This window comes from Perognathus longimembris, chromosome 10 (assembly GCF_023159225.1).
Source record: "Perognathus longimembris pacificus isolate PPM17 chromosome 10, ASM2315922v1, whole genome shotgun sequence".
In the NCBI taxonomy this organism is placed as follows: domain Eukaryota; kingdom Metazoa; phylum Chordata; class Mammalia; order Rodentia; family Heteromyidae; genus Perognathus; species Perognathus longimembris.
This window is the reverse complement of record NC_063170.1, coordinates 48,455,708-48,480,922: the sequence shown is the minus strand read 5'-3', so window position 1 is coordinate 48,480,922 and position 25,215 is coordinate 48,455,708. Positions and strand designations below refer to the sequence as shown.

General features: G+C 46.0%; 1 protein-coding gene across 5 annotated transcripts in view; it reads right to left on the bottom strand.

The window, feature by feature from the left end:
• The window catches only part of Flnb (filamin B), a 151,545-nt gene that overhangs the window by 40,436 nt on the left and 85,894 nt on the right, over positions 1 to 25,215 (bottom strand). For all 5 annotated transcript variants that reach the window (XM_048356033.1, XM_048356029.1, XM_048356032.1 and 2 more), the window contains exons 12-24: positions 24,018 to 24,211; positions 22,917 to 23,030; positions 20,959 to 21,102; positions 20,629 to 20,752; positions 20,160 to 20,320; positions 19,002 to 19,092; positions 18,563 to 18,732; positions 11,272 to 11,389; positions 8,399 to 8,661; positions 6,923 to 7,520; positions 6,203 to 6,376; positions 4,783 to 4,945; positions 3,086 to 3,246 (exon numbers count right to left, since the gene is read on the bottom strand). In XM_048356033.1, the coding sequence (XP_048211990.1) occupies positions 3,086 to 3,246; positions 4,783 to 4,945; positions 6,203 to 6,376; positions 6,923 to 7,520; positions 8,399 to 8,661; positions 11,272 to 11,389; positions 18,563 to 18,732; positions 19,002 to 19,092; positions 20,160 to 20,320; positions 20,629 to 20,752; positions 20,959 to 21,102; positions 22,917 to 23,030; positions 24,018 to 24,211 (2,475 nt within the window). The remainder of the gene's footprint in view (positions 1 to 3,085; positions 3,247 to 4,782; positions 4,946 to 6,202; positions 6,377 to 6,922; positions 7,521 to 8,398; positions 8,662 to 11,271; positions 11,390 to 18,562; positions 18,733 to 19,001; positions 19,093 to 20,159; positions 20,321 to 20,628; positions 20,753 to 20,958; positions 21,103 to 22,916; positions 23,031 to 24,017; positions 24,212 to 25,215) is intronic.

Here is a 25,215-nt window from a genome sequence, read left to right as displayed (position 1 = left end):
TTGTTGGTTTGAGACTGGGACTCAAACTCAGCACCTGATACTTTCGGTCACTAGCTCTACCAACTGAGCGACACCTCCCAACCCTAGAAATGCATTCTCGATCTAGCTAGATCTTGATTGTATAGGCCTTGATCAGTGCCTCCTTCCCTGCTGAGCTTACACACCTGTGTGCCTACTCACTGTTTCAACAAGCGTCTAGAGTTTCTACTGCATGCAGATACTGTGCCAAGCCTGAGTGGCTACTGGTCCACTGAGAACCCACAATGTATGAAAAAGACAATAGGAGCATGTTGCTCCAATCTCCTATGTAACATCTGGTGCAGGGCGGGGGGGGGGGGGGGGGGAGGGAGGAGAGCACTCAGGACACCATAAATCCAGTCTGCAGGACAGTAACATATGGGCTTTCTTGTGACATCTGGGCTGAGACACAGGAGGAAGCAGCTGACACACCTAGGGGAAGTAGATGGAGAGGTGCTTGGAACAGTGACACCAGCTAGTGCAAAGGCCCAGAGGTAAGGAAGAGGACAGGGTATCAGAAGAGCAAGTTAAGTGGTAGAAGCATATGGAAAAGACCACAGAGGATACAACAGGCTTGAACATCCAACCCCCTGTCCTACAGATGACTCCTGAGTGCCCCCCCCCCCAGATTCTTCTCCTCCTAACCACACAGAGCCTTCTGGGATCCCTAGTTATCTGGTGGATCCTTGCTTCTCTCTGCGGGTAAGCTTTTCTCTGTTGTCCTGCTACATGCTGAGCCCTGGGAACCCTGCAGGCCTCTGACTCTTTGAGGGCCCAACTATAAAAATTAATCAAACATGGAGAACAAAGGGAGGTAGGGATTTGTGGGAGAAGTGCTAAACAAAAGAACAAGGCTGGGTCATGAACCCTAAAGGACTCCCCAAGAACAGGGGCCTCCTCAGAAACAGGAGTTGCAGTGTCCCCAAAACCATGCCTTAGGTTGTTCCCTGTACCCCTGGCACAAAAGTCCTGTGTTCGGCAATTGCCAAGCATCTGCTATGGAAGTCTCTGTTACGGCACCCCAGAAAACTTGTATTTTATGGAGCTAGGGAAAACAAAAAATAAACACTGCACAAAGAAACTGAGACTCTGGTTTCTTGTAACAGCTAGGTTTTTATGGGGACCAGTTTTTCAGCTAAATTAAGTAAATGGCTAATGCTAGCAAAAACAACCCTTCATACATGGGTTTAGGAATACAAAATGGAGATTTTACTCTACAGAGTGACAGCTGAAGAGTTGAATGTCAACATGTGATGGCCATGAACTGCCTTTGAGGCCAGTCTCTAAGTCATAGCCTTCATTAGAAATTGAACACAGCATGAAGGAAGCCATGAAGCAGCATGCAAAGATAAAATTTGGCCCAAGATAATAGACACCAAACATTATCTGCCAGCCAACTATTCTTTGCCCTTGGCAGGCATCACCAATCAATCATGACAGCTCTTCTTCCTGACAGGCTAGGAATCCAAGAAAATCCAGTAGTCTAGGCAACCACCACCAATAGATTACTGCTGGCCCATCATAAAAATCAAATAAGCTGTTATGGGTAAGACAAGATACTTGATTAACACAATCCTACTGGAGGTTTGTACTAGGCCAAGAAAAAATGTTCATGTATAAACACCTAGAATTCTCAGAAAACAAATTAGGCAGGAAGCAGGTAACTGAATGTTTCAGTAGCTTATAAGCTAAATACATGAGATGATCACAACAACCAACAACTTGCTAAACATATCTACCTCAGCAGTTGTGAGGCACCCAGGAGAACGAGCATTAAGCTCTGGGAGGCAACCGAGCCTGAAGTAGACATCATCTATATTTCATGGCGAAAAAAAAACCCACATGGATCTTCTGTGGTCACATTAAAAATGGCCACTTGCTGTGGCCTTGCTGGCTGGCCCAAATTCATTCTTACCCCATCTGCAGGTAGAGTCTAAGTTCATGGCATCCTGTACTCTCCCAAGAGTCAGAGCAGCTCTGATGCCACCACAACCACCTCATCTTGACTGCTGCTCCCTGCCTGGAGGAAATCACGTGGGGACACCTTTCTACCTATTCTTGGTGCTCAATTCTCTCTCTATGCTGAATGAGCTAAAAGCACAGGTTTGAATGGAATTAAGGCTTATATATGGTCATGTGAGCAGGCTTCATTTGAGTGGTCATTTGTTTTTGTATGATCCAGAAAACCACTGAAAGGAGAAAAATCATTAGTGTCTGTGGATACTCCACTACCATCTTGTCACCCCAGAAACAAAGCATGAGCTGGCACAGGAACAGCTCTGAAGCCCTTGGACTTGCTCACTCTCGCCTTTTTAAATGTTTTGGGTGTATGCATGCATGTTTCTGTATATGGATGTGTCAGAGGTGCCAGTCATGGTATTAAGCTAACATCATGAGAATCTAGGGAGATCCTTTCCAGGACAAAAGTAGATGTTCTTCATTACTTATTCCAGGACAAAAGTAGATGTTCTTCATTACTTAAGTCACCTATATCTTTATAGCCATAGTTCTCAATCACAGGTGATTATGTTCAAACTGACACAGAGCAACTCACACCTGGAGATAGGGAAGTTTGCTCCAGGCATCTAATGGGCAGAGGCCAAGGATGCTGATGAGTATTGACAATGCATAGGATATGGCTGTGCATTGACCCCAAAGGCCAACGGCACCCAGGGCCAAACTCCCTGTCCATAGTAAAGGTCTTCTTCAATGTCAGAGAGGAAACAAGCATGAATTACTATGTCTCTGTCAAGGTGCCAGGACTATCCATGGAAAGAAAGACCCATAAAGAAGATGAAAAAGCACAAATTAAAGTGGAGATTTTTCAGCTTTGATAAAGAACCAGCTTTGCCTTAAATCATGAACGAAGCTCCTCCAACACATGAACTATTATTTCCAGTGAACACTTGAAGCCAATGTTTCCTACCATGCCCTTGGCTATGCTGGGAGTTAGGATGTTCTCAGGAAAACTCTCTTTGCAGCTGCTACAAATATCAGACTGTTTCTCCTCACTCCCTACTCCAGAGAGAGAGAGAGAAGCAAACTCAAGCCTGTGTTCATGCCTTACCAGGGATGTGGGATCCTCCGTAAGTGATATTAACATCGTAATCCCCTGGAGCAAAGGGGATATATTCAGCACTGCAGCTGCCATCTTTGTTGTCTCTGCAGTTTATCTTCGACTCTGATGGTCCTTCCACAGTGATGCCAAGCCCGCCAATCCCAGCCCCTCTGGAAGGGGTAGAGAAAAAATGTGAAGTGCATACAACCATGCTAGTGGCTTAGTGTCAGAATTCATTTAAAATCCCTCTCTATACCAACCCAGTAAGTAGTCCCAGTTATGAGTCCACCTGACTGAGCCACTGTGATACCTCTCTCACATGGTGCATTTCTCAATAGTTCCTTTCTGATGCTTAGCCTTCATTTATTTTTCTCATCTAATCGCACTGGCTACTACTGTCAACATGATGCAGGCATGTGCCTTATGTGTGTTCTAGCATCATGCTACACTCCACCCCATTCTGTGGTCAATTATAATAGGAATATTTACATAAGACATTGGATATGTGTGTATACATATATGCACTTACATATATACATATATATGTCTGTATCATCAAGTTAAACAGCTTCTATTTAGTCTGTTTGTTCTGCAGTCATAATAATGATCAGTTTACTGGTATGTTTTTAGGTATACTTGGGGCTTTGTCTATAATATGAATCCTTTTAGAAGAAAATACCTCATACAAATTGACCTTTTTTTTTTTTTGCTAGTCCTGGGTCTTGAACTCAGGGCCTGGGCTCTGTCCCCAGTGCTCTACCACTTGAGCCACAGCACTACTCCTGGCTTTTTCTGTTTATGTGATACTGAGGAATCAAACCTATGGCTTCATGCATGCTAGACAAGCACTCTACCACTAAGCCACATTCCCCATCCCTCATAGATATTTTTCCCTCTTTCTTTTCTTTTTTCCTTGGTATCAGCCCTGGGACTTAAACTTAGGGTTCGGGTGCTGTCCCTAAGCTGTATCTCTCAACAGTAGTGCTCTACCACTTAAGAGCCACAGCTCTGCTTCTAGCTTTTTGGTGGTTAACTGGAAATAAAAATCTCATGGACTTTTCTGCATGGGGTGGTTTTGAATCTTACCACTCAAATCTCAGCCTCCTGAGTAGCTAGGATTAGAGGTATGAACCATCAGCACCCAGCTGAGACCAAAGACTATTCCTGTTTGTTTATTTTGGTGCTGGTCCTGGGACTATAACTCAGGACCTGAACATTATGCATGAGCTTTTTTTTTTCCCCTCAAGACAAGCATTCTACCACTTCTGGCAGCTCCCCATCTGGCTTTTCTGGCAGTTAATTGGAGATAAGAACCAGATGGATTTTACTGCCAGGGCTAGCTTTGAACTGTGATCCTCAGATCTCAACCTTTGCGATAGCTAGGACTATAGTCATGAGACACTGGTTCCTGACGGAGACCACAGACTTTTCCTCTTTTTTTTTTGCCATTCCTAGGGTATGAACTCAGGACCTGGGCACTGTCCCTGAGCTTCTTCTGCTCAAGGCTAGCACTCTACCACTTGAGCCACAGCACCACTTCCAGCTATTTTTGTTTATGTGGTACTGAGGAATCAAACCCAGGGTTTCATGCATTCTCGGCAAGCACTCTACCACTAAGCCACATTCCCACAGACTTTTAAGCAGTTAAACTACCTAGGGCTGCTCCCTTCAGAGAATCAACACACTGAACCCAGGGTCCTTTATACCTGGTAACCACAGTGAAGATGTTGGGTTTGTTGGTAAAGGCTTCTTTCAATCCAGGACCATGGGCTTGGACCCGAGATGGCTGGCAGCCTTCAGTTACAGCCACTTTGAAGGGACTGTTTGGGACAGGCACATCATCATATGTCACCTCCACTACATGGAGACCTGTTTGAAACAACAAACAGAAAGACCTATTTGTACACAAGTCACCTATTTGTATGAAATGACACTACTTCAGGGTTTCAGTTAGCATTCAAGTCTGTGTGCTATACTATGTTATTTAAAAAGAGCAGGTTATGCTCTCACACCTATAATCCTGGCTACTCAGGAGACTGAGATCTGAGGATTGAGGTTAGAAGCCAGCCTAGGCAGAAAAGTCCATGCAATTCTTAACTCTAATTAATCACAACAAAAGCTGGAAGTGGAGCAATGGTTCAAGTAGTAGAGAGATACCCTTGAGCAAACAAGCTCAGGAATTATGTCCAGACCCCAAGTTCAAGTCCCAGGATCAGTACAAAAAATAAAATAAAAATAAAACAAGAGGGGCTAGGAATATGGCCTAGTGGCAAGAGTGCTTGCCTCATATACATGAAGCCCTGGGTTCGATTCAAAAGGGCCAGAAGTGGCGCTGTGGCTCAAGTGGCAGAGTGCTAGCCTTGTTCTAAATAAATAAATAAATAAATAAATAAATAAATCAAGAGGAGGTTATGAACAAGGCAATTTTGGTACAACCTTACTTTTAAAAAAAATACATGCTATTTATTCTTTCTGTGTATGTGTCAGTCACATAGCCACCCATGCTACCCCAAGAAACATCACTAAGCCTGTAAGTCAGTCATCCTAAGCACATTGCCTTGATTTGGGAAAACTAGCTATTAATCAAAAGACCACAGGAAACCTAGGACACAGAAAAGTTATGCATGAGAAAAATTGAAAATAATCTGCACCAGAGTATTTTTTAGTTTTTATCTTTATGCTTCTTAAAGCATACAATCTCTAGTATTCAAAAAGGAAATTAACACAATAAAAGTCACACAAATTGTGCATCGCCACATTCCATGACATCACTTATAACCAGCTTGTGAGGCTGAGGCTAAGTGCAAGCCCACCTACTACAGAACAAGACCAAAGTCAGGTATGAAGCAGATTAGTCATCTGCTGGAAAGAGAGAGATGTTATTTATTTCTTTTTCTTTCCCTTTTTTCCCCCCTCCCCTCTGGTATCAAGTTGGAACCTAGGAGGGTCTTGGGCTCTTAGGTATGTTAGATAAGGGCTTTACCACTGAGCCCTTACCCCCAGAGGTTTCACACATCCATGTTCCTTTGTATCTTTCCCTGCTGAGGCAATTTGAGCACAAGGGTCAGAGGAGGGAGCCAAGCACAGCTTTGAACCCCGATCGCATCCAAGAAAAGGACTACTCACCTTTCTCAAAGGGTGTGTACTCCACCTGGTAGGTGCCATCAGCATTGTCAGCGACAAAGCATTCAGTGGAGGCCCCAGAGGGGTTGGCGATGTGGGCCTTGATATGGTCACCTCCTACCTGGGTCAGGGGTCTAGAGTCCACTGTGAAGTCGGTGGTAGCTTCCCGAAATACATCTGTAAAGGAAATACAGAGGTAAGAGCCACAACTACAGCGTGGACTCAAGAGCAAACCCCAGAAAGAAGGTTCAGTGTCATCAGAGCCCCCCCAGGAAGCCACTTTTTCCAAGGGCAGTCTTGCTAAGGGCCAACACACGGGGGAGGACATAAAGCAAGTTAAAGGAACTTCCCCCAAGTTGCTGTCTGAGACCCAGTCCCAATGCCAGGATCTTAGAGACGGAGAAAGGCATTCAGGGGGAGCTGGCTTGTGCTGTAGACCAACTCTAACACACACATTTTCAATCTTATTTCAACTATTTGCCAACAATATAAATGTTGTTACCACATTAAAAAAAAAAAAACAAGTTTTCTGGCTTTTATACTATTTCCCATGAAGAAACAGGAAATGGAGCTGGGGCAGTAGCCATGTGTTCCCTATTCATCCACAACCCACACCGAGGCAGGGGCTGCAGGGAGCATCCTTGCCTGCCGAAGACCAAAGGAAGCCCATGGTTTGGCCATGTTGGCCCTTAGGTCCCACCCTCTTTTGTTCTAGAAACTTACCTTTTCCTTCTATTCCTGGCCCAAAGACTTTGACCTTGCTAGTGTCCACAGCAGGCTCCACCTTGACCCGGGCAGGGAAGTGTGGCACAAGCTCACCGCCATACTTCATGGTGAGGGTGTACATGCCGGCTGTCAGTGGCACGTATGTGACTGCATAGGTGCCATCTTTGTTGTTCTGAATACAGACTTCAGCTTTTGCTCCTGTGTCTGAGACAGCTTCCAGGCCCAGGGCCCCAGGCCCTGCTTCTGAACAGTCGACATTAAGGAGCCCAGCTTCACCCACTTTCCCATGCTCAAGACCTGGTCCTGATGCTACCACCTTGGAGGGGTCAAATGGCATCTCAATGTCGGCTTTGAAAGGGGACCCCGGGATGTGGACTTCTTCAAACAGAATGTTGACAAAGTATTCCCCGGGCTTTGTGGGAAGGTAAGAGACAGAGCAGGTCCCATCGCCATTGTCAGAGCATTCAATCTTGGCCTCACATGGACCTTCCACAGTTAGACCCAAACCTCCAGTTCCAGCTCCTTTGGTATCGATGGTGAACTCAGCAGGCTTGCCCACAAGACCACCTTCAAGTCCAGGACCATGAGCCTTCACCTGATTGAACAAAGAATAACTGTCTTGATTCTACCTAGAGCTGGCGTTGCTGCCAGCCAGCCCACTTCAACACCTAAAACAACCCATCCTGAAGCACAACTTCAAGACATGGTCCCTCTCCCTGGGGCTGTGTCATGCACCTCACTGAATGACAGCCAAGTGCAGTCAATCAGTATCACAGGCGGCCAACAGGAGCCATAGCCCTGGGCATCAAGAGCATGACGGTCAGTCCTTCCTGGACAGTGCCATCCATGGCTCTTCTGAACCACAGGGCTAGACCTGAGACCTCACATCTTGTCCATCAAATACACATGGGCTGAGGGCTTGGAACAGCTCTCGTGCTCCTCACTATAGCTCCGACTGCTAATCGAAGCCAACAAAGCTGGCATAATAAACTAAGCCATTTCTTTAAAAAGAGGGAGGAATGAAGTTTTCATTTCTGACTCAGCCAATGAGATAGAGTCATAGATTCATGCCACTCAGACCACTGGAAATACCCTAAAGCTTTGAGCCAAGAATGCCAATGAGAAATGACAATGAGTATCTTTTTTATTAAGCTTTTAGAGCTTCTAAAGATAAGTCTGTGTGCTGGATACTGGGCTCGCTCTCCGGACTTAGCCCTGTGGGCTGGCTAAAACCATTGCTATGCTAACATGACCCAGATGAAGGACTCAGCAAAGTCTCACTAACAGAGACAGAGGAGCAGCAGAGTCTGGCCCATCACCCAGCAGACCTTTCACACTGATATGTAGGAGAGCAACCATTGACCATTAAGAACTTTCATCACATAAAAATGACTTTCTAAAAGTCTTTGCCAGGCAAAACCAGAAGACTGGGTGTTGCATTTGACAAGTTGTAGAACAAAAACAAAAGCTGACCTTGGTGGGATCTGGTGGCAGCGAAGCCTCCACAGTGTAAGGGCTCCCGGGAATGGGATGTCCATCGTAGGTCACGTCCACAGCATACAGCCCCTCCTCCCGGGGGATGAACTTGGCAGTGCTGCTCTCCCGGCCCGCGACGGGAGCCACGAGGCATGGCACGACCTTCCGAGACGGGCTCAGAATGGTTACATCCAGCTTCCCCTGGCCTCCTGCCCCTTTGGTGTCCACAGCAAATTCCTGATCCTTCCCCACCTCGACCCCTGGGGAAAGGAAACAAGACAACGTGATGAGGGGCTCCTTTTTGGCAGCAAGAACAATCATGAACAGAGAAAGGATGATTCTTTGGGCATGGGGCTTTGTCATCACATTTCAGCCTCCACAACAACTGTGAAAACAACTAATGACATTTACTAAATGCATTTTAAATGCTATGCACCAATGACATACATGTTTCCTGGATTTCCACCTCAACCCTGTTAGGTACTTATCATTAACAAATGGCCCTAACAGATAGGGAGACTGAGGCCCAGAGAGATTAAGTAACTTGTCTAGAGTTAGCATATCCAGCAGGTTACAAAGCCTAAACTCAAATTTCACCACACAATCTGCTTTGAGAGAGTATAGCCAGTCATTTATAATCGAGCACCAGTCTCCTCTTGACTTCTATCTGAACACCTCCAGAAGTCAATGCATTATTTACAGGGAACTTGATCCTACAGTTCTCCTTCCTGCAAGAAGGCAAAGCTAACAGAGCTGGTTAAGGCAAGAGTCCTGAAGCAAGTCCTGAGAACTGACTTTGATGGTTTTGAAAGGTCTTTGCAAGGCAAAGCCATGGGAGACTCAAGTGTTATTTTGACAAAAACAGAGAAAGGGGGCTGGGGATATGGCCTAGTGGCAAGAGTGCCTGCCTCGGATACACGAGGCCCTAGGTTCGATTCCCCAGCACCACATATACAGAAAACGGCCAGAAGCGGCGCTGTGGCTCAAGTGGCAGAGTGCTAGCCTTGAGCGGGAAGAAGCCAGGGACAGTGCTCAGGCCCTGAGTCCAAGGCCCAGGACTGGCAAAAAAAAAAAAAACAGAGAAAGGATTTCCAACACAAAAACATGGAGAACATATGGCCCTGACAGAAGTCAAACAAATCCTGACTCTGGGGGCAATATGTGGCCTGCCAAGATGAACACTGCAGGACTGACCACAAGAGAGGAAATGGCTTTTTCTCAGTGCATCAAGCTTTTCAAAGTATTGGACAGGCACCATCCATATGCTTAGAATAGGCTGCCCCCAGCCATAAAGGCCAGTACATCAAGCTCTCATTTTGGGGTCTCTGAAAGTGGGAACTGCCCCTGGGTATGGTGATCCCTGTAATCCTAACAGGTAAAAAAGATGATGAGGGGCTAGGAATATGACCTAGTGGCAAGAGTGTTCGCCTCGTATACATGAAGCCCTAGGTTTGATTCCTCAGCACCACATATATAGAAAAGGCCAGAATGGTGCTGTGGCTCAAGTTGGCAGACTGCTCGCCTTGAACAAAAGGAAACCAGGGACAGTGCTCAGGCCCTGAGTTCAAGCCCCAAGACTGGCCAAAAAAAAAAAAAAAAAAAAGACAAAAACCAAAACAACAATAACAAAAAAAGACGATGAGTTCAAAGCCAGCTTGGACTATATCACGAGACCTTAAACAAAACAACAGCCCCAGAATTGGGACCTGGCCTCAGTCACAAGCTGTGTATTTGGGTCATAGGGCAACGAAGGTGCTCACTGAGGACCCTGCTGAGACCCTTGGCAACTCTACAGAGGGACACGGGAGGGGAGGGGGGGTCTTAGCCTGAGCATACCCACTGAGTGCTACTCAGGCATCCAATCTGGGTCCACCACGTAGTCAATACCAGTGAGGAGAGGGATCTAGGTGTGAATGGTTCCCAGGATGCAATACTGACTATGGAATGTGGTCTAAAGACATGCAGATGGAGCAGGATAATGCTAGTGCAAAGTAAATACCCAAATGTTCACACCTGCATGACTCTATGTGTAAGAAAGATGGGGAAGGAGAAGAAGGGAACTGATAACTGTGGTCAACCCCAGGAAGGGAGAGAATGATGGTTTGAATAGAATCACTTCAGCTGTCATGTTTTTCTAGATGAAAAATAGGACAGTGTAAAAAGACAATTTTAAGAGCATAAACGGAAGGACCATCTGAAGCAGAGTGCATACTACCCTCTTGCGCAAAGCCCTGGGTTCCAACCATATCACTGCAATTTAAAAAAATAATAAATTCTTTTTCTTTTGGGGGAGAGGGAAGGGGAGGCTTAAACAGAGGGCCTCACATTCTCCCTTAGCTTTCTTTTTTGCTCAAAGTTGGTGCTGTAACACTTTAGGTAAGAGCCTCATGGACTTGTCTGCCTGGGCTGGTTTTGAACCACAACTCTCAGATCTCAGCCTCTCAGCCCCCTGAGTAGCTAGGGCTATAGACATGAGCCATAAGCACCAGGTTTAGAATATAAACATACCTCACTTTGAATCAGATGCCCAGGGTAATTGGCACAGTGAGAAACGCATTCAAAAAAATCCACACGCCCCAGCTTCTGAATAACAGTCTCCAGTGATGATGTCACCAGGCACAGAAAGCTGACCATGTGCCACCTTCTGAATTATTAGCTTGTTTACTTTTCACATTTCCATGAAGGCAAGTGTCCTCAACCACCCTATCCCATGGCAGCAGATCACAGAGCTACTTCATGATATGGTTTGCACTCAAACTCAAGTCTGTCTATAGATCCTCTTAAGATAGCGCTTCTCTGTGACTTTTGAAGGATATCTAATGGCAGCCATATTTGTTAAGTCTTCAACAATCCATCTCTCCTCTACTTACTGTTTTCCAGGCCATTGATTTTTATCTTGCTCAGGTCCAGTGGGGCAGCAACACCCACAGTGAAAGGACTTTTAGGAATGGGGTCCCCACCATAAGTCACCAGAACCTGCATATTGCCCTGAAAAAAAAAGTGATAAAAATAGTCATTAGAGGATAGCAATATACAAATCTGCTATCCACATGTGCCCTCTAGACCCTTCATGCCAAAGAGACTCAGTATACTCCAGTGGATTTAGAAAGCACACTAGCCATATTTCTTTCAGCTATTGGATGCACAGAGAAATAAGATCTAATGAGAAGTGGGGCACTAGTGGCTCACACCTGCAATCCTAGCTACTCAGGAGGCTGAGATGTGGGATCAAGGTTCAAAGCCAGCCCAGGGAGGAAAGGCCAGAAGACTCTTTATCTCTAATTAACCACCCAAACGCCAAAAGTAGAGGTATGGTTTACCAGCCTTGCATTAAAAAGCTAAGAGACAGAGCCCAGGCCCCAAGGGTAAGCCCCAGTACAGGTACACACACACACTCAAGATAGCTACTAACAAGAGACAACTTAGTCATCATTTACAACATGCCAAACACTATGCTGCATACCTTTATGCATTTCCTCTATTCAATCTCAAAATAGTGTTAAGGAGTATCCCTGTCTTCATCCGCATTGTTCCAGAAGAGGAAAGCATGGCCCAGTGAATAAGAAAGTTGCTCTGTCACACCTTGGTAAGTGTGTGAGTGCTGGGCCTCACACCTCTGCCTTCATTGCCTGGCCATGCCACCTGGCTACCCAACACATGGCTAACCCAGTTGTGGGTACAGCTGCTGGGCCTGGGGCCTCTCAGCAAACAAAACCAGTTTTTCCATGTCCTAGCAATCTGTTTCAGCCCTCTGGGTTGCAAAATCAATTTGCAGTGGTTCACCTGGAGCTGTTCTAGACCATCACTCAGCCTAACTGCTGTTCTCATAAAGGACAGAAACACGGGCAAGTGTGAAGCCGCATTGGGCTGCAGGATTGCTGCGGGCACTCATGCTGTGTCACTGTCCTCCTTACCCTGGTTCCACACCAGCTCACTGCTGGCTCCCGCTCACCACTGTCAGCAGAGTCCCCTCCCTCCAGGCCAAGTAAGTAGCCATGAAAGCCCATTGGTAGCCCATTGTCTTCTCAGTGGGCAAGGTCTCTTTTGATGCAAACATCCAGGCATAATATAAAAAGCATGTCAGGGCCAGGTGCTGATGGATATGCTTGAATTCCTAGCTACTCAGGAGGCTGAGATAGGAGGATCATGGTTCAAATCCACTGGGCCAGAAAAGTCCATGAGACTCTTATGTCCAATTAACTACCAAAAAAAGCTGGAAGTGGAGCTGTAGCTCAAGTGATATATTAGCCTTGAGCACAAAAACTCAAGGACACTACTCAGGCACCAAATTCAAGCCCCAGGACTGGCACCTCCAACCCTCCCACCACACCCCATAGCACACAAGGGAGAAGAAAGTAGGAGACAAGATTCTCTGCGAATTCCACAGGCTCAGCTGGTGTGCAGGCCCTGCTGAAAGTTGTCACTAATCTCGTGTTAAGAGGGTGTAGCTTTTGGCTTATGTATATTTTCTCACATTCCTTTTGTAATAAAGGGGAAAAGAGCCAAGGAATGTGGGGGAGGGAGGGCTGGTTGCATCAATGAAGGACTGATTTTCCAGGATTTCCTTTAATACTACACATGAAGCCAACTGGCCCCCTACCTCAAGGGTATAACGTTTCATGCTAAAATGTGCCAGGTCAAATTCAACAGAGCTGGGTGCAGGCCAGGGACAAGAAATGTCTCCTTGGAATGCTTTAAGGGACGACTGACTTGTTACTTCAGCCACATGGCATTCCTGACACTCTGTTCTTCTCCAGGGGCCATTTGCCCACAGCCTCCATCAAGGGAGGCTCAAATCTAACCAGGGGTCTACTCCCAGCCCCCATAAGGCTGCTGGCCATTTCTCTGTAGTGCTCTGGAGAAAAAGGGAAAGTCCTCTTCCAGTTGTATTCCATACAAGAAAAGCACACTCTCATTACCTGTCACAAAAGCCTACTCAGAAAGAAAATGAAACTGTTAGATAACCACACCAGGAGGAGGAAAAGAATCTTAGAAGATTTAAGCTCTAATACCTACAGCACTTCCAGTTTCCCCTGAGGCTCAGCTAAGGAATGGATTGGTCTCCCTTGCCCTCCCTAATCTGGGCCAGGAGAGCCAGCCCAAGATGTGGCTGGCTACATGACCATAGTAACTGTCTTATCTATATGCTTTTGAAGCCTGGCCCTTATTCTGAAAACACATGAGCGTGATCTTGAAGCTCAGAGGATGGACTCCTCTATACCAGAGCCCCCCCGGCGAGCAGCCACAATCTAACTGCTACTCCAAGAGGCTCCACAAGCTCCAGGGGTTCCTGAAGGTGCCACAGAGCACATGGAATGGCTGATTTCCTAGTGGATCCTGGAAAGGAGGTCATGGAGTTGCAGCCACCAGCTTCTCAAACTGCTTAGCAGAAGGGAGCTTGGGGTAAGAAATTTAAGCTACTTGCAGCTCCAACCAAAGGCAAAGAAGGCAAACATCTGGAACAAAACTTTCCTTAAAAAGAATGCCGCGGGCTGGGGATATGGCCTAGTGGCAAAGAGTGCTTGCCTTGTATACATGAAGCCCTGGGTTCAATTCCCCAGCACCACATATACAGAAAATGGCCAGAAGTGGCGCTGTGGCTCAAGTGGCAGAGTGCTAGCCTTGAGCAAAAAGAAGTCAGGGACAGTGCTCAGGCCAGGGTCCAAAGCCCTAGGACTGGCAAAAAAAAAAAAAAAAAAAAAAAAAGAATGCAGCAAGGCTGGGAATGTGGCTTAGTGGTAGAGTGCTTGCCTAGCATGCACAAAGTCCTGGGTTCGAGTCCTTAGCATCACATAAGCAGAAAAAGCCAGAAGTGAGACTGTGGCTCAAAAGGTGGAGTGCTAGCCTTGAGCAAAAAGAAACCAGGGACAGTGCTCAGTCCCTGAATTCAAGTCCCAGGACTGTCAAAAAAAAGTAGCTAGATACTAGTGGCTCACACCTGTAATCCTAGCTTCTCAAAAAACTGAGAGATCTGAGGATCTCAGTTCAAAGCGAGCCCAAGAAGGAAACTCTGTTGGACTCTTATCTCCAAGTAGTGCTGTGGCTCAAGTGGTAGACCACTGGCTTTGAGAAAAAAAAAGCTCAGGGATAGAGCCCAGGCCCTGAGTTCAAGCTCCACAACTGGCACTAAATTAATTAATTAATTATAGTCTTATATTTTGTAAAATGCCAATCCTGAGAGGGTTGTTAAGCCTCAATCCTACCACATCTACTCCTCTATAGCAGAAAGAGCTCAGATCACTATATCCTGACTGACAAGTGCATCAAGTGCATCAGGGTATATAACACTGACCACTCCAGGAATGCTTGCAATCTGTCACCCAGGGGTCCCCAAGCATGGAAGAGCCAAAGCTAAGATCTGAGGCCTGACAGGGCTACAGTCCCTCATTGGCCAGGCCCGCATGTACCTATACCACTCCACACACACCAAACAGCTGCCTTCTTGCAGTTCCAAAAATCACCATGTCCTGCTTTGAGGTGACTGGCCTTCAAAGTATGTCCCCCCTCCTGTGTAGAGCCAACTTTCTGACTGGACAGGCCCCTTATCCAGAGCATATCATGAGGTTTCAGCCACTCCTCAGAATGAGAGTTCAGGGCTGGGGATATGGCCTAGTGGCAAGAGTGCTAGTCTCGTATACATGAGGCCCTGGGTTCAATTCCCCAGCACCACATATATAGAAAATGGCCAGAAGTGGCGCTGTGGCTCAAGTGGCAGAGTGCTAGCCTTGAGCAAAAAGAAGCCAGGGACAGTGCTCAGGCCCTGAGTCCAAGCCCCAGGACTGGCCAAGGGGAAAAAAAAAAAAAAAAGAATGAGAGTTCAAAGGAGAATGAGCGTGCTAGCCTGGCTCTTCCAGCAGATTACAATGTGTGAAGTTGGCAATTCTTGCTTGTGGCCCGAGGAGCAAAGTTATTCACTCATTCAGCTGCTAATCCATATGTAACACCTATGGCGCCAGGCCTGGTGCTGGGAAGAAACATGCAGGACATGATATCCCACCACTGGGGAGCTCACCCTCCAGGAAGAGAGATACCATCTGTTTTCTTTCCCAAAGAGGAATATGCAGAATTATCCCAGTGTTTGTGGTTCACACCTATAATCATAGCTACTTGGGAGGCTAAGACCTAAGGATCACAGTTCCAAAGTCAGCCTGAGCGAGTAAAGTCTATAATATAGACTCATATCACCAAAGCCAGAAGTGGAACTGTGGCCTAAGTGACAGAGTGCTATCCTTAAGTGAAAAAGCTGAAGGAGAGCATCCAGGCTCTGAGTTCAAGTCCGAATACCAGCATACGCACACACAGAATTGCAGAATTACAAGCAGCCCAAATAATGAAACCATAAGCATTGCTTTAAACAACACAAAGGACCCCAGATACACAGTATAAAACATTTACATGAAAGGCAGCAATGAGCACCAAGATTCCACCAGGCTCCTAGGACATATTATGCCAGTGTTGGTAGGTAAATAGCCCCAAGAGATTACTGAGTTTGCCAAGGGCTCTCAAGCCTGCCTCTATCAAAGCTAGACAAACTTGACCTTGGAGGTGACTCTGAAGTAAGGAGCCTCCCACTCTTCCATCACTTCAAATGCAATACAACAAAGTTAGACCTGGGCTCTTGACCTCCATCCCCAGTGGCAGCTGGTGACAAAGGACAACCAGTTTTACCAACCTTTCAGGGGGTGCAGCCCAATTCCACATTTCCCCAGTGTCTGTAACTTGCTTTCTTAAAACGTGACCAAAAACACAGGAAGGTATATAGAAACAGGAGAAGACAAAGTCACTAAGTGCTATTTTGGAGGCACCTATCCTTGTGAACTTGGTCGGTGTGCATGGCCATGGTTTTTTGGTACTTTCTCCTAAGGAATGTGGAGAACAGGTAACAAAGATGACATCAAGCCAGCACTCCTGGTGCAAGGCTCACAAACAACCCTCAGAAGCATCAGTGGGGAAATGATTACCTATGCTTTGCCAACAACCAGGGCCGCAACCAAGATACTCTACTTCTCATATGGCTGAGATTATAGGCACATACTACCAAGCTCAGGGTCTCATTAGGATTTGGGTGTGTGCCTGCAGTACTGGGTTTGAACCTAGAACCTGACAACACTCTTGCTTAGATTTTTTTTTTTTGCTGGTGCTATACCATTTGAGCCACACCTGTACTTCAGCTTGTTTGCTGGTTAATTGGAGCTAAGAATCTCTTGGGTTTGTTTGCTGGGGCTGGCTTCAAACCTTGATCCTCAGATCTTAGCCTCCCAAACACCAAACAGCTAGGATTACAGGTGTGAGTCAACAGTGCACAGTTCCTTCATTAGAATTTTTTTAATTAAACTTTTTTCTTTATTGTCAAAGTGTGGTACAGAGGGGTTATAGATTCATATGTAAGGCAGTGAGTACATTTCTTGTTCAACTTGTTACCTCCTTCCTCATTTTTCCCCCACCTCCCTAGAATTTTTAAGAACAAGAAGGGATTGGAAATGTGACTTGAGTGGTAAGAGCTTGTCTAACAAATGCAAGGCTGTGAGTTCAAATCCCAAACTACAAGGAAGGAAGGAAGGAAGGAAGGAAGGAAGGAAGGAAGGAAGGAAGGAAGGAAGGAAGGAAGGAAGGAAGGAAGGAAGGAAGGAAGGAAGGAAGGAAGGAAGGAAAGGAGGGAGGGAGGGAAGGAGGGAGGGAGGGGGGAGGAAGGGAAGGGAAGGGAAGGGAAGGGAAGGGAAGGGAAGGGAAGGGAAGGGAAGGGAAGGGAAGGGAAGGGAAGGGAAGGGAAGGGAAGGGAAGGGAAGGGAAGGGACCAAACCTTTGTCAAAAATGGAAGTGTGGCCAGTTCAGTGCCAGCCTTGGGCAAAGAAACTAAGTGAATGCATAAGACCTTTAGTTTAAGCCCCATTACTGGCACAATAAAAATTTAAAAACACAACTTCATCACTGCCAGGGAAGTTCTCAGCAAAGATTTGATCCCAAAGAATGAATAGTGCCCCCTTCCTGGGCAACAGGCGTAGTAGCCACACCATGCTCACTACACCCCTTGTTCGTGGTCTCCATTCCTGCTGGCTCCATGCTGAGTGGGCCTGGGTGGGGCGATGGCTGAGCAGTGCTTCTGCAGCCAGCAGGCACTTCCGGTCCTGCAAATGCCATTTCCCACACAGGGGACTCCTTCTTCCAGAACGAAGGAACCTTAGCGACTTAGGACAACACTTTACCACACACTAGGCAAGGGTATTAAAATCCAGACTTTCCTGCCAGGATGTCTGCTGTCCAGACTCCGGAGGTGTGAACATGAAGCAAAACAAACTCTTAAAGGAACATAATGGATACAGAATTTCAGTTGTGTGAGATGGAAAGAGCTGGGGAGAGGTAGATGGGGGTCATGTTTGCACAACAGGAAAACATATTTAATGTCGCTGAAGTGTGCACTTCAGCATGCCCAAGTTGGAAAGTATTCTCTGGATTTTGCTACAACTCAGAAACAATAAATTTTTAAAAAGTTAAACATACAGACATGAACTTGTTTAGACGGGTAGCTTTTTTAGAGCTTTGTGGCATACCATGACAAAATAAATCAGCTTAGATAGAAAGCCCCATAGGAATTCCTCTGATTTTATACAAGGGAACTATTTCTGACCCTAAACAGCACTTCATTCCTTAGGGACTAAAAGCTGAACAGTCTCTTTGAGAAAAGACCTCAGTAAAACACCTTGTAAAGGTGTACAAGTAAGCTAAAAGACTGTGGGGGGTAGGGGGTGGGCGTAAGTGTGGCAGGGCTCTGTGAGTAATTAATGGCAGACAGAAACCTCAGGCAAAGGTGTGTGTGTGTGTGTGTGTGTGTGTGTGTGTGTGTGTGTGTGTGTGTGTGTATACACAAACAAATGTGTGTTAGGCCCTAATCATCAGAAGTCTAACACTTCTCTGAGAAAACCTGAAACAGAGATGTGAGACTGGCTTCCTGTTTGTCTATTGGAATTCCCAAAGGCCATTCCCATAGCACCCACCAAGCTTTGCATCAGTGTTCCCAGACAGGCTCAGAATGAAAGGTCTAGAGAGTCATCTCCCACAGTGGCCTGCCCCCACAAGTGCTGCTCACATCCCTGGGGTCCTGGAACCATGTACTTCTACAGAGGGGGTCTGTCCAGCAAAGCAGGGGGGTGAGATGGATCCTACCTGCTGGGTGGGTGTGTATTTAATGGTGTGGGAGTAGTCGTAATTATCAATGATATCCAAGTCCTTCACTGCATCACCAGGAATGGGGCTACTGAACTGCACGTTGAGTGGGGCTTTCCCAGCACCCTTGGTGTAGACAGTGAAGTGGGTGGGCTTCCCGTTTTCCACACCTGGAAGGAAATATCACGAAGTGGAGAGGCAGGGTTAGCTGGACAGCTTTCACTTTTAGAACCAGTCCAACAGGTCCAACAATGTCGCCCATAACCTGCTCATCTCCCATAACAAAGGCAGCCAGGGACACAGGCAGTCCACAATCAGGCAGGCATATTGCTGCTATATCAGAGTTCTGAGTGGAAATGAGTCCCTCCAGGTCTAGACCAAACACACCCAATGCTCTTGACCACAGAAGGCCCAGGACAGCTTCACCCCATCCCCTTACCTGCTTTGCTGAGCCCTGGGCCTTCAGCCTTCACTTTGCTGGCATCGTGGGAAGGGTCGACTTTGACTCTGAAAGGACTGGCGGGGATTTCCTGTACCAAAGACACTGTCTCAGAAGGAAAAGCCCCTAAGCGACTGCCAAAGCTTTAACTTTCTGCCCAAACACCAGTTGTGCACCTTAGCACAATTATCTACTTTAGCAGGCATGAGAAGGTGATTCTGCACATGCCTGGTATCAGGAACAGACCATGCAGGCCACTTGCTCACAACCCAAAGATTCTGACACTAAACATGCTGTGTACTGAGTACTGCCCAGGATAAAGCCAAAATCTGAAACAATATATGGGGAGTCAGGGGAAGGAAATGTCGTTGCAGACAGCCCAGAGCTTAGGTGTGGTAACAACAAGGAAGTAATCAGAAACAGAAGAACCATAATTCTTCAAGGAGAATGCTGCAGGCTGTCAGAATAAAGGCATGAGAAATTAACTGGATGACGTCAAACTGGAGGCCATTAACATTAGGCATGGAATGTTCTCCTGAGCTTCCTATTTTACGTCAAGTTAATTTTAATCATCTGGATTTGGGGGTACTATGCAATTTATCATCACTATCACATACCTGATACTTCAAAAAGCCTCTCCTTAAAATATATATTTCTAAGGGCAGAGGTCAGAGCAATTGTTTCCATCAAAAGCTTGATGAAAGGTTACAAGTCAGGCTCTTTCCAGAGCCCTGCTTTTAACCACTGATTGCACTGTTCACTTGTGGGCTTTTTATTTGTTTCCTTCTTAGGTAAGGAATCAGAGATAAAAAGGATTGAACAAGATTGGGTGCTGATAGCTCATACCTGTAATCTTAGCTACTCAGGAGGCTGAAATCTGAGGATCACAGTTCAAAGCCAGCCCAGGCAGGAAAATCTGTATGACTCTTATCTCTAATTTACCACCAAAAAGCCAGAAGTGAAGCTGTGGCTCAAGTGGTAGAGTACTAGCATTGAGCAAAAAAGTTCAGGGACAATACCTAGGCCCTTCCAAGACTGACACAAAAAAAAAAGCAGGAGGAAAAAGACTAGAGCAGAGTTCTCAGGAAATACACACCCAGGTGGTTGGAAAGAAGCCCAGCCCACACCACTCAGTCCCACCCCAAGCCCAATGCACACCTGTGAGGCAAACAGAACTTTGATGGTGTATCGCCCAGCAGCAGGAGGCACATATTTGACAGTAAACGTGTCATTGGCATTGTGAATAATGTCAAAATCCACGTCTTCCTCATCTTCACTTAACACCCGGGCATCACACTTAATGCCAACACTGACATCACCTGGAACAGACTGGCTTATTAGTACCAGTTAGCAAGAAACAGCATGTCCTAGGCAATCACTTCCAGCTTGGGCTAACACCCCAAAGAGCCACAGAGAAGTTTCTAGACCTAAGAAAGGGAAGACGATTTAGGAAAAGCGGTGAAGATATTTGCAAAAATTACCAAGGCCAACACATGAGTTCATTAGGTGAATAATTGCCTGTGCAGATAGACTACTTTCCAGTTTAATGTTCATTGCCCTCTAAGCCTTATGAAAGAACCTTCTTCCCCAAGGAGCACCCACTGGAGTGGGTGCAGTCTGCTCTTACCTTCCCCAGCTTCTGTGCAGTCCACTGTGAAGTGAGTGGGCTCATTTGCCTTCAGACCACTTCTCTCCACACCTGGTCCAAATACTTTGACCTTTTGGGGATGGCTACCTTGCCCAATGTTGACCTAGGAAAGACACGGAGAATGATTGCACATTCATCCCACCCCTTCCACATTGAGTCCTTTGGAGAAGTTACAGCACTCTACCCTTCAGGTCATGCCACCTTTCAGTGCCCACCAAAGATGAGTTTGTTCCACGAATCTGCCACAGAGTTCAAGCCCAGAGCACCGCTGGGCTTTGTCCTATAACCAGGATTTGCCTCACAACTTACCCTGTAGGGGCTGTGTGGGATGTTCACTCCTCCCCAGACCACAGCAATGGTATGCTTAATGGGCTTCACCGGCATGTATGAGCAGACATATGTGCCATCCATCCGGCTCTTCATCTGGATGTCGATAGGCTGGCCTTCCCCATCCTGGAAAAGAGCCAGAGCTAGCAACAGAGATGGTCTCACACTGTCTCCTATAAACAGAGCCAGCACGGCCTTCCAGCACAGCCAAGGCAAAACTTCAAGGAGCAACCAACACACGACATTTGCTCACAATACAATAGTAAATAACAAAATATTATATGCTCATTATATTGCCAGGTCAACCTTAAACTCCTGGCTTCACTGATCCCCATTACTTCAACCTCCCAAGTACTGGGACTATGGGCAATAGCACTATACCTGGCTACATTTATTTATTTTTAACTATTAACAATACCCCCCCCTGCCGCAAAAAAAAAGCAGTGTCTCCTCAATGTTTTGTGTGTATGCACGCATGTGCACACACATACTGGTCCTGAGACTTGAACTTGACCTAGCCTGAGTGCTATCCCTGAATTTTTTGCTCAGTGCTAGTGTTCTGTCACCTGAGTCACAGCTCCACTACTAACTTTCTTGCTGGTTAGGTTAATTACAGATAAGAATCTCATGGAGGAAGCTGGGAATGAAGCTTAGCGATAGAGTGCTTGCCTAGCATACATGAAGCCCTGGGTTCAATTCCTCAGCACCACATAGACAGAAAAGCCAAAAATGGCACTGTGGCTCAAATGGTAGAGTGCTGGCCTTGAGCAAACAAAAAGAAGCTAAGGACAGTTCTCAGTCCCTGAGTTCAAGCCCCAGCACTGGAAGAAGAAGAAGAGGAAGAGGAGGAGGAAGAGGAGGAGGAGAAGGAGAAGGAGGAGGAGGAGGAGGAGGAGGAGGAGGAGGAGGAGGAGGAGGAGGAGGAGGAGGAGGAGGAGGAGGAGGAGGAGGAGGAGGAGAAGGAGGAGGAGGAAGAAGAGGAGGAGGAGGAGGAAGAGGAGGAGGAGGAGGAGGAGGAAGAAGAGGAAGAGGAGGAAGAGGAAGAGGAAGAGGGGGAAGAAGAAGAAGAAGAAGAAGAAGAAGAAGAAGAAGAAGAAGAAGAAGAAGAAGAAGAAGAAGAAGAAGAAGAAGAAGAAGAAGAAGGAGAAGGAGAAGGAGAAGAAGAAGAGGAAGAGGAAGAAGAGGAAGAGGAAGAAGAGGAGGAGGAGGAAGCATCTCAAGAAGAGGAGGAGGAGGAAGCATCTCAAGAAGAGGAGGAGGAGGAAGCATCTCATGGGTTTTCCTGCTAGGATGGCTTTAAAAGGTGATCTTCAGATCTCAGTTTCCTGAGTATCTAGGATTACAAGCATGAGTCACTGGCACCTGGCTTTATACAATGCTTCTTAATTTCAATTCCTGCATCTAAGTCCTGTGGCCAATTTTAATTAAAACAGACAGATTCTAAAGTTTGTTTACAAACTTCCCATCAGAGCCTAAGTAGATACAGAAGCCAAAGAAAGAGTTTACAGGGTAATGTGAAAGAACCAGCCTTCTTTCCACAGGATATGAATTACAAACATCATGAAAAACACCTTGCTTTAGGTTCATCTTTTTAATCCTCATATAACCCCTGAGATAATATTATTATTTCCAATGTGTGAACAAAAAAACTAAAATCAAGATGCACTGAGGGCTGGAATGTGGCTTAGTGGTAGTGTGTTTGCCTAGCATGCAGGAAGCCCTGGGTTCGATTCCTCAGTATCACATTAACAGGAAAGGCCAGAAGTGGCGCTGTGGCTCAAGTGGTCAAGTGCTAGCCTTGAGCAAAAGAAGTTCAAGGACAGTGCCCAAGTCCTGAGTTCAAGTCCCAGGACTGGAAAAAAAAAGATGCACTGAGTATTGTGCTGTTATTACAGTTGCAGTTTGCCAGTTATATGCATGGGTGGTCCCCAGAAACTTACCTGAGCAAATATCTTTAAGGGAGCTTTCCCAGCATCCTTAGGATCCACAGTGAACTCGGCTAGGTTATTGACGATGCACCCAGTCTTCTCCAAACCTGGCCCATATGCTTGAACCTGGAGCAAAAGGCCAATAATGACTGTCTTTCTGAGACAGGCCCCACTAAGCCTGAAACCAAGCAATGAGGCAGGAAGGCGGGCATGGGCAGGGACAGGCATGACAAAATGCCTCCTGTCTAATTTTATGGTGTGCATCTAAATAAGATGGTTATGGGAAGTGAAATGTAAAAGCAGGCTGTAACTTAAAAATACATAGTATTGCCAATCTCTCATGAAGAAGAAAGCTATAAAACCTGGCCAGAACCAACCCAAGCTCCCTACCTTACTCTGAACTAGTAGAAAGAACTTCTAGTAACTGGGTCAGGGAGCCCCAACCACACCCAGTTTCAATATACAGAACCTTTACCACAGACATCATTCCAAACATTTGCAGCTCCCAGGAAGCAAATGACTAGCAGTGGCCAGAGAAGCGTCACTGCCAGTGTGAATGAATGTCAGTCTGTGGACAGCTGCCCAAGCCGGCCAATGGCAGCAAGCATGGGTGTAGGATTCACCTGTTGTCTGTGAGCTTGCTAAGAACTTGGAAAGAAGCCCTTGGAAATACTGCTCCAATTTAAGAGAAGCAAGACTAGAGGAAAGCAATTTTTATCTGTGGAATATTTTGAAATACTCCAGAAAGTGGCAAAACTGAAACTTGCAAGGAAACAGTGACTCTGGGGCCTCTACATAGACCGTACACTGTACTGAAGAACTTGACCTTGAACTGTCCCAGAGGCTCTAAGAAGTAGATATTATCACCCTCCCCATTGTATAGAGTAAAAAGCCAAAAGGCAGAGAGGAGCATGACTTAGCCAACATTATAAAAGTACTAAGAATACTAGCAAGGTTCAAATTCAGGCCCATTTCCTTTCAAAAATCCATAGTTCCTTTCTGTCATCCTTAGCATGGTTATTTGTAGCTTTAGCCATGGGGATGGGGATGGGGATGGGGGTGGGTGGGTTAGGAGTCAGCCAAGGAAGAGGAGAAACAGGAGAGGTTGCTCACCAGATCTGGGTTGTAGTCTCCTGAGGCAGGGTGGATGAAGGCCATAAATGGGCTGTCCTTAATGTCTTCATCATCACACATGATGTGAACAGCGTATTCTCCCGGCTCCCTGGGCCAGTACTTGACATCACATGATCCATCATTCTGGTCATCATACTCAATCTTTGCCTGGGAAGGGCCTTCAATGGCAAAACCTGGGTGACAGTAGAAGGGCCTCTGTGATGTGGGAAGTATCTACTCCACATTACTATCAATTCGTGTCTTCAGCCTCCTAGGAGCCAAATACCAGCCACAAGATTGAAATGTGCTAAGTTTTCATTAGAGATGGAAGGGTTAGATACTTTAGGATTTTATATTATTTAATAAGAGGCAAGAAGAAATATAGGATAGACGAACAAATCTCTCAGCAATTTGGCCATATGCGCCAAAAATCTTAAACCAACATCTGAACTCCGCCACCCCCATATCCCTGCCCAACTCATTTCTGACCTTTTACCTAAAGAACTGAGGATATATATATTCAATGTTGTTCACATGTCAAAACCTTAGAGAGCCAAAGAATAGACACAATCACACAATGGAATTCTACAAAGCCTCAGAAAAATGGATGCATAAAAATATGAATACTTCCCCCACAGTTTATGTGGCAAATCAAAATTTGTACCTCTAAGAAAATGAAAAACCCAGCGAAGGGTATACCAAAGGTTAAATACTACCTTTGGCCCAGAAGATATACCAAGATGACTAACATTTCTAGTAGGAAAAATTAAAGGACAAATCTGGCTCCCTGCTTAATTTTGTAGATAAATTTTTACTGGAATATGGCCACTCCATGTGTGTGTCTATTCTTTAAGGGCTATTTCCAGCTTACAATAGCAGAGTTACACAATTGTGACAAAGACCATATGGTCTCTGAAAATAACTGCTAGCTGACCCTTTATAGAAAAAGTTTGGTGGTGCATGCCTGTTAATAAAATATGCCAGCACTTGGGAGGCTGATATAATAGGAGCATCATGAGATCATGAGTTCCAGCCTGGACTGGCTCTTAGACTGGGGTACCTAGCACAGATGTTGAATGAAGGAGGGAGACCAGAGGGAAGGAAGGAGAAGGGAAGGGAAGGAGGGAGGAAGGAAGGGAGGGATTCATTCAATTCACGATGATTACGTATCAGAGGTCCAAGAATATATCTACTTCCC